The 9,113-nt window shown below is 55.7% G+C and overlaps 1 protein-coding gene across 2 annotated transcripts in view; it reads right to left on the bottom strand.

Moving 5' to 3' along the window:
• Nucleotides 1-1,512: 1,512 nt before the first annotated feature.
• The window catches only part of ACAN (aggrecan), a 62,247-nt gene continuing 54,646 nt past the window's right edge, over nt 1,513-9,113 (bottom strand). The window contains exons 13-18 of one of the 2 annotated variants that reach the window (XM_077871858.1): nt 8,530-8,643; nt 5,298-5,456; nt 4,845-4,927; nt 4,032-4,176; nt 3,025-3,207; nt 1,513-2,409 (exon numbers count right to left, since the gene is read on the bottom strand). In XM_077871858.1, coding sequence (XP_077727984.1) covers nt 2,333-2,409; nt 3,025-3,207; nt 4,032-4,176; nt 4,845-4,927; nt 5,298-5,456; nt 8,530-8,643 — 761 coding nt within the window. In that variant the 3' untranslated portion in view covers nt 1,513-2,332. The remainder of the gene's footprint in view (nt 2,410-3,024; nt 3,208-4,031; nt 4,177-4,844; nt 4,928-5,297; nt 5,457-8,529; nt 8,644-9,113) is intronic. The other variant, XM_077871859.1, reaches the window with a different exon arrangement.

Below are 9,113 nucleotides of genomic sequence, written 5' to 3'. Positions count from 1 at the left end.
GAGGATCCGGCCTGTGTTCCCACTGTCTCCCTTCCCAGGCTGGGTGTCAGTGTCAGCCCAGAACACTAGGAGGTGCCTTGGAGGACACAGAGGAGGCCATGACTATCCCCTACCCCAGCCCCAGGGGATCTCAGAGTTAGGCCCTCTCTGTGTCTCCCCCTCCGCCCCCTGTCCCCACCCCATCTTTGGGAAACCAGACCTGCCTCTGCTCAGGCACTCCTCTGCCGTTCACACTGTTACAGAGTCAGTTTTTCACGTGGGGTCCCTGCTTCTCAGAATGTGGCCAGGCAGCAATCCTGGGAAATTATTGGAAATGCAAATCTCTGGGCCCCACCCCAGACCTGCCAAACTTCAGTTCTCTCAGTGAGAAACTGTGTTATCACAAATCCTCTTGATTCTGATGGAGACTTAAGTTTGAACACCACATAGTTGCAGTCCCAACTCACCAGTGAATCCATTCATTACCTAATTATTGAGCCCCTTCTATGTGATCATCACTGGACCTCCTACTTTTGTCCACTCATTGCCTCAAGACTCGTAGGGAATCTGGACACATGTATCTAGTCACCAGTGAATCCTCAGCATACATAAGCACACCCAAAAAGATACCAGCAAACTCACACCAGCATGCACCAGCTGGCACCCAGACGCCTTCACAAACACAGTCACCAGGGCCCACTGAGCAAGTGATGAGCAGGGTGGCACCTACCTGGCCTCCTAAGGAGCAGGCTAGTGGGGAGCCAATGCCCGGCCAATGCACATTCTGGCTCCTCTCAGGGTCTCTTGGAGAGCAATCGGAATTGTTTTCGTCGATAGCCTTCACCATTCTTGAGAGCAGGATGCCCAGACCTTCTTGCTAGTGGCCAGTGAACTAGCTAACCACAAATATGCATAAGCAAGATTCACTGTTCCTAGGCTGTCTGCAACTATTTTGTGTTCCCTCTTATAAATCCTGATTTTGCCTCTCCTTTTTTTTTTTTTTTTAAGATATTTATTTATTTATTTATGAGAGGCAGGCTCCTTCCAGGGAGCCTGACATGGGACTTGATCCCAGGACCCCAGGATCCCGACGTGAACCAAAGGCTCAACCACTGAGCCACCCAGGTGCCCCTTACCTCTGCTCTTGACTCACTGTACCAACCATTCCCTATATGAGCATGAGCTATCAAAGAACCAAACTATGCCAAGTAACCAGATGTCTCATTTGTCTTTTGACAATGTGCCAACTCATAAATTACACACAAAACCCATTGGCTGTCGCACACACACACACACACACACACACACTCCATCAAATGCACAGGTACCTTCACAAAAATATGAAGTACAATATATTTGTACTGGTGTGACTGGTGTGACTGTTCCAGGCTTCATGAACAGAAAAGATTCACCTAGTTTGGGTCATTGGGTTGAAACATGTCCCAACTACCCCCCCATTCCTAAGAGCCCCTTCTGTAGACCTCAGACCCTGTTTGCCTTCTCTTTAAAAAAAGGGAAAAGAAAAGAAATAGATCTCTTCCAATGTCTTTATTATTATAATTATCATAATCTTCAGTTTTCAAAAATATAAATAGGTGCACGGAACTCTGGTGCCTGCACGGTCCCGGGGGTGTGGGGGAGGGGGGAGGGGCGGGGCGGCACTCCCCCAACCCAGCCCTGCCGGAGATGGACACCTGCTCAGGGTGGCAGACCTGGGTGAGTGGACACTGGAAGAGGGATCCTGGGAGGGAACCCGACCCCCACACAACGGAAGATCCCTCGATGGCTCTCTCCTGCCCCCTCACTCTGAGTGGAAGCCGCCCCCTCGCCCTCAGGCCTCTTCTTGACACAGATGGTGCCGCCCTCCTGGCTCCTCATCCAATACATTCAGCTGCGGTCAGGTTCCAGCTCCTCACGCCCCTTCCTCCCTCCTCCCTAACTCTTCCTGGAGTGAAAGAACCAACGATTGCACTGCTCTTGGATAAAGTCAGGAAACAAAAAATAATCTTCTTTATTTAACTTAACCCCTCCCCTTCTCCCCCTGTCCCTGCTCTGGTCCCTGGAAAGGCACAACGAGAGATTGGAGAAATGTCTCTAAACTCAGTCCATGGCTTACAATAGGTTTGCTTTGCTTTGGCATCGAGGAGGGAAAAATCAGATGCGGTTTTGGCGATTTGGGGGTGGGGTGGGGAGAGGTGGGTGCATACACAATGTGGGATTTGTTTTTTTTTTCCTTCTTTAATGGAATTCCTTATATGACAGAAAGCGGCAAGAAGAGGACACCATCCATGTGGGATGTCAGCCTGGCGGGGCTCCTGGGCTCAGCATCCTGGGTGCGTCCTGGAAGCTCCTCTCAGTGGGCTGTGCTGGGGCGGCTCCTCCGTGGGGCCCGTGAGCTCCGCTTCTGTAGTCTGCGCTTGTAAGTGGAGGCTGGGGGGGAAGGGAGACCGCAAAATCTCAAACACTTGAAAGCTCGGAAGGAAGGAAGCATGGAAGTGCTGGGGGAGAGCAGCCTAACCTTTCCCCACTTGCCCCTCCTCTGCTGGCTCCCCTCCCTGCAGAAACCATGGGTTCAAGTAGTAACCTGAGGCTTTACCCACTTTCTGGTTTTGATTTTTCTTTTCTTTCTTTTTTTAAAAGAGGATTTTATTTATTTACTTGACAGAGCACAAGCAGGGGGAGCAGGAGAGGGAGAAGCAGGCTCAGCAGGGAACCCGATGCGGTGGCTCCATCTCAGGACCCTGGGATCATGCCCCAAGCTGAAGCAGACACTTAACCGACTGAGCCACCCGGACATCCCTGGTTTTGATTTTTTTGGCACCAGTTTGGGCTAAGAGGGGCTTTGAGTGTTGAAAAGGAAAGCAGACCAGCCACTTTTTCCTTGTCCTCAGTGAAAGTGAGCCTGCCCTGAGGGCCGAGGGAGTGAGTGTGATGAGCCCAGGGGTAGTGCAGACAGCAGGTGTTCAGGACCCCTCCCTCCCAGAGGGTCATGGGATGGAATGCTGTGCCCAGCGAGGGGTGGGGGGTGGGGGTGGCAGTGCTCACGGTCTGTGCAGGTGATGCGAGGTTTTTCCCAGTGGCCGCTAGGCTGGCACCGGATGGTCGGCACATGCCGCTGGACGAAACCCTCAGTGCACTGGTACCGTACCAACGAGTTGATCTCGTAGCGGTCCTTCTTCTGGCCGAAGGTCCTGGCGTGTTCCACCACAGGGGGGTCTCCGCAGGCCACTGAGGGGCACAAGCTCTTGAGAAAGGGCTCTGGGAGGGTCCCCCGAGATGACCCAGGCAAGTGATGAGCCCGTGTGCTCTCCTTTGGCTGTGATGAGACAGCCCAGAGCCCAAGGAAGGGGCACCGCACCTGGACACCCGGCCACGAGCCCTGGCTGCTGGCAAAGAGGCATTTTCATGCTGAACTAAAAGTCTGGAAACCACCGGTTCTGATGTCTGGGTTCCTCCGTGATTTAGAGCAGCAGGGTGGGAATAAAAGGAGGGTCTTGAGGGGATGAGGGAAAGACAACAGGAAGGGTGAAAGGTGGGAAAGGGGGCAAGAGCCAGGCAGATTGGCTGTGACTTTATGAAAACATTGGGACAGAAGGAGGCCTGGGCAGGGTGCAAGGCCAGGAGAGGGAACAAGAGGGGCCTGTTCTACCAGCACCTCCATGTCCACAGACTCCAAGCTGAGGATTGGGACCTGACAACTGACACTCTAGGGGACCCCATAAAGAGGGGGGCTCCTCACCCAGAAAAGTCACTGTGGGTGACTTTCTGTGCTGGCACCCAGGGGAACTGTGTGTGTAGGGGCCTGTCTGTCCCCTAGCCTATGACCTTCACCCTCCCTAGGAGTGGGCGAGGCTTTTGCCATTGGCCCTGGGACAAGGGGACCCTGGGAGAGCCCCCCCCGCCCCCCCCCCCTCCCAGACCAGAGCCCTGCCTGCTGGGTGGGTGAGGGTACTTCTTCAGCCAGGACACCAGCCCCAGGTCTCACAGCAGGAGCCTAACGTCTTGACTCTGTGACTCTATCTGGGCGGGGCCCCTCTGGGGCAGCTGCTCACCTGTGCCCTTTTTACACGTGAAGGGCAGGTAGTAATTGCAAGGCACGTCATTCCACTCTCCCTTCTCGTGCCAGATCATCACCACGCAGTCCTCTCCGCTGACAAAGAAGTTGTCGGGCTGGTTGGGGCGCCAGTTCTCAAATTGCTGTGGTGGGGGGTGGGGTGGGGGCGAGGCAGGGGTGAGGATGCCGCAGGAGCTAGGCCTGGCCCCGCCCTCTCAGTCCCTGATGGTGAGAGTCCGTGCCCCTCCTCCTCCAGTCAGGCCAGCAGGGGCTGGTCTCATATGTTCCCTCGTTTGGATAGGCCCCCGTGGCAGAGACATGGCTCCCAAGTCCAAACTGTCTCCCTAGGCTTCTCCCTCCTGCTGCGCCATGGGACAGAGTCCCCTTCCCCCACCCACGACCCTGTTCCCATTCACCTCTTCCAGGAAGCCTTCCCTGACGTCCCCTGCTGATCTGCAGCATTTACTATGTGCACTGTCCCTTGGCGTCTATGTTGCTTTCTGTCTGCCTGCCTCCTTTAGTAGACAGAGTCCTCTGTGGGCAAGGAAGCCTTCGAAAGCCCCCATGTATCCCTTCTGGTGGTGTGTTTGCATTCTCTCATGGTCTTCCTCACCTCCCTCTTCCTTCATGCCAGGGTGCCCTCGACTGGCCCAGTCCTGGCAGAGATGACGGAGACGCAGTCTCTGCACCCAGGGCTCCCAGACCGGCAGCTGCTCAGTGAGTGTATGTGGTCTGAATACACCTCTCTATGGCGTCGCTATTCCCCATCTCTGGGCCGCCAACTCCCCCTAGTGCCCCTGGCGGAACTCACCAAGGAGTGTCCATCTGACCAGCGGAAGTCCCCTTCGATGGTCCTGTCATTCAGGCCAATCCACTGGTAGTCTTGGGCATTGTCTAGAGAGAGGCATGGGTGTTGGGCATGGTTCTGGACCCCCTGAGGGGGTCTGAGAAACAAGCTCGATAAGGCAGAGGGGATGGGGGCGGTGTCAGGAGGTGGGTAGGCTCCTAGGAGCATGCCACCTGCTTCTATGGCCTGACAAGGGTTTCAGCACACGCATGTCTGGAGTGTACTTCGGCCCACCATCCAAGCTGGCATGGCCTAGCGATAGGCACAGTGTTAGCCTGGGGCTTTGGGGTGTAGTCCTGGCTGTGAAAACCCCCTTCCTCCCCTTTTTGCACCTGCCACCACCCCCACCCCTGCAGCATCTCTGGATCCTGGTGAGTGAGGCCCTCTGCCCACAGACCCCTTGCCTCCCACACTCACTGTTGACAAACTCCTGTTCCTCAGGGGTGACAATGCTGCTCAGGTGTGACTGTTGTGCCCGACACCGGCTCTCCGCATCCACCCAGCTCTCACGGTCGGGGAAGTAGCGGTAACAGTGGCCCTGGAACTTGGTCCAGCCCTCCTCACACAGCTCCTGGTCTGCAACACAGGTCAGAGTCTTGAAGAGAGAGGTCCTGAGGCCAACTGGGGATGTCTGGTGCGGCCAGTCTTATGCCGTTTCCAACATCCACCCGCCTTCAACGTCTGTCCTCGAAGGGAGAGGCCCATCTGGATGCGACTCAAATCAGAAGCCAGGAAGGCCTGGCCCTGGAGCCCCAGAGCCTCTGGGCACATTCCCTGATGTCAGTGCCCCAGAGCTTTCCTCCTTGTTGACACCTGCTCTGTGGAGCTGGCAGGGTTCAGGAGGCCAGGAAAAATAAGTGGGAAGAGGGGAGGTGCTGAGATTAAGGCCAACATGGTTCAGGGCTCCCAGAGGACCTGGGAAGGGAGCTGTGTGTGTGTGTGTGTGGGGGGTAGTTTTGGTGTGTGTGTAAAGGTGGCAGCAGCAGGCAGCCCTGGGGGCATGAAATAGCACTTCGGGTAGGTGTAGAAGAGCAGAAATAAGTCTGCTTTGGGTCTAAAGAAGAGTCAGAGCTCTAAGTCTGTCCATCCGGGCTGGCTCTGGCAGGACACATGATGCCTCCCTTTTGGAGGATGAGGTAGCCAACCAGGTGTCCACGACCCAGGGGCCTCAGCTTCTGATTTAACTTGTTGGTGGCAGATGAGCAGAGGGAGGAGCTTCTCTCCTCACAAACCTATCTGGGTTTACGGGTTCTGAATTTGGGAGAAGGGACTGGTTTGGAGCTCTTGGGCAGCCTGGAGGGACAGAGGCAGGGCAGGACCTGGATCCTTCAGGCTTGGGGGAGCCGTTAGGACTGTGTCTTCTCATCTCTGCCTTCAGTGACATCACGCTGGCAGCTGTAAAATGGTCCTGGTGGGAGTGTTAGAGCTCAGAAACTGGCAGATGCCACACATCAGGGCTCCCCCTTCCTCTTCAGGAGCTGGTTGTTAAACATCAGCCAGCACACCACTGGATGGAGGGGGCTGTGAGACCCTCTTTTCCTCCTTGCCCTGGGGCCTCCCAGGTGAGGGGCTGCTCCTCCTGCCTGGGGACCCGAGTGCAGGGCCTGAACCCCTCAGGCTGCGTGGAGCGTCCCTTACTGGGTGCCACTGATAGGCTGGCAGACCCAGGGAGGGAGGACCAGTACCTGATAGGAAGGAGGCTCAGTTGAAGGGGTGGATGCCTGGCGGGGTTGGAAGAGAGACACTTAGGGAAGGCAGAGACGGAGGACATGCAGAGGCCAGCAGCCCGAGGAGAAGAGGCCAAGCAGCAGGAGGGCTGAGGAAGAGGCCACTATCCCCTGTGGCCAACACCTCCTCCAGGGAGCAAGGCAGAGGTCTGGAGAGAAGGTAGCAAGGCCTCAGAGGTAGCTCAGCACCTGAGGAGGCCAGAGACATCATTTCAGGGCTGACCATACTGAGGGTTGGGCTGAGGAGGCCAACCTGGAGGGTTTAACTGCTCTGGGAGGGGCCAGGGCATGCAGGATGGAGGCTCTGGGGAAACAGGGACAGCATTCCAGCCAGGGGGGAAGGCACAGCAGGCCCAGAACCAAGCTTGAAACACCCGCCCGACCAAAATGGGAGAAGAGGTGGAGCTTTGCTTTGGTTAGCTGGGCACATGACCCAGCACCCAGCTAGGTGGCACGAGCACCATCTCTGTGCGCTACCAGAGCACAGAGCCCAGTGAGGGCCCTGCCTCCATGCCCGCAGAGCGCCTCCTTTCCAGTCTGGCATCCAAGAGCTGTTGTCGTGCGGACATGCTAGACACTCCTCCTGGGGCAAATATTTTGGCATCCTGGGCAGAGATCCTTATGACTCTCCACTCTCTCCCCAGCCAAGACCACGCCCAATTCCTTGGTGCCTTGGGATGGAGGTGGAGGGTGGGAGGCTGCAAGGAAGGAAGAGCGTCTAGGCCTTTTCTTCCAGAAGACTTATGGTCCTCCACCAGTCTGTAATCTTGGCAGTGCCTCCAAGGAACATGCAATACCCAAAATGGCCTCCCCACCCTGCTTAGGGCCAAAGGGAGATTTCCCAGGAGTTTAATCTGCTTTCTGGAAGTTTCTGGGATATCCAACTTGACAGATCATAGGAAATGATTTCTCATTCTGCATGGCTTATTGCTACTAGTAATGTCAACCCTCATCTCCCCCTTCTGAGTTGGGATGACCCTGAGACCCAGGAGGATGGCAGGGGGAGAATAGAAGCACCAGAGGTGAGAGAGTTGGGGGGCTCCAGCTGGCCCTGGGACATTCCTGGCACACAGCTCCCTTGACAGAGCCTGGTCTGGGTACAGAAGCAAAGGTTGGCAAGGCCCAAGAGGGGAAACTCAGCCCCTTGTCCCCCCTGTGAGGCTCTGTTCTCCCTGGCCAGCCTTTTGGCACAAGAGTGGGGAAAAGGAAGCATGGGAATGGATGGAATGGCACTGACATCACCTGTCATTGGTGATGAGCAGAGGTTGACATGCAGCAGTCCCCACTCATGCATGAGTTGAGCATGCTGGTGACACGGGAGCTGTCAGGCAAACAAAACAGAGCTCCTGCCAGAGAACAAAGAGGTAGCATGGCCAGCATGGCCTGGTGGCTCCCAAGGCCATGGAGGCACCACAAAGGTCCCATGGGCAATACGGCAGGCAGACACATGCTCACGACCCTGCTGGAAGATCTGCGGTGTCATCCGGAGAGAGAACCAGTTACTCCCACCCATAGCTTCCTTCAAGACAAATGCACGAGATCAGCCTTGTCCTCTTATTCTGATGCATGCACCGACCTCAAGGTGGTATCAGCAGGTCTGGAAGCCCTGAAGAAGGTTAGTGTTTTAAAGATCCCCCAGAGCCCCACCTTCCAAAGTGTAGGCTTGGCCAGGCCTGCATGTCCAGCCCGCAATGTCTCTCCTGCGGTCAGATCAGCCAATGCCCCAGGAGGGTCTCCACAAGGACCAGCAAGAAGAGTGGGAGTGAGTGAGGCAGACTTCTCAGTTGAGGCCCTGGAATGGCTGTCTGGATGGACCGCGGGGGCCCCAGCCAGGGCCTAGAGCCTGTGGTTAGAAGGAAGGGTGATGGAGGAGGAGAGGGTGCAGCAGTTAGTAACATTAGCTGAAGCCGAGACGGCCGTACCGATCTCACACAGGTCCCCTCGGTAGCTGGGAAGGCATAAGCATGTGAAAGAGTCGATGGCGTCCACGCAGGTGGCTCCATTCAAACAAGGACTTGAGAGGCACTCGTCAATGTCTGCAAGAAACCAAGGGCCACTGTTAGGACTCTTGCCAGTAGCTCCTGCTTTGCAAGCATTGCAGGTGCTTTATGGGTGGCCAGCCCTGCTGCTCTCCAGAGCCCTGGGAGGGGTGGCTGGACTTCCTAAGAGCTGTTGCTGCTGCTGCTGCTGCCGCCATATTGGAGCACTGAGCCAAAGATTCAACAAGGCTTTTCTTGGATGTGTCTGATTCTTGACTGGCAAGCTTGGCGCACTGGGGCCAGGTTTCCCAGCAGGTGAAGTGAAGAGGTCTGGTGCTTCTGAAGGCAAATGCCCACTGTAAGAGTGAGCATGTAGCTCCTCCAAGATGCCTTCTCTTATGAATATTTCAAGAGGCCTTAGGGTTTCCACTGGCTCCGAATGTGAGCAAGGGATACTGGAAATCAAATTTTCTTTTCTTATCTTCCTCTGTAGTTATGAACCAAGGCAAGAGGGCAAGTCCATGAAG

The sequence above is a fragment of the Canis aureus genome, chromosome 2 (genome assembly GCF_053574225.1).
Source record: "Canis aureus isolate CA01 chromosome 2, VMU_Caureus_v.1.0, whole genome shotgun sequence".
Classification (NCBI taxonomy): Eukaryota; Metazoa; Chordata; class Mammalia; order Carnivora; family Canidae; genus Canis; species Canis aureus.
This window is presented reverse-complemented; position numbering and strand designations above follow the sequence as displayed.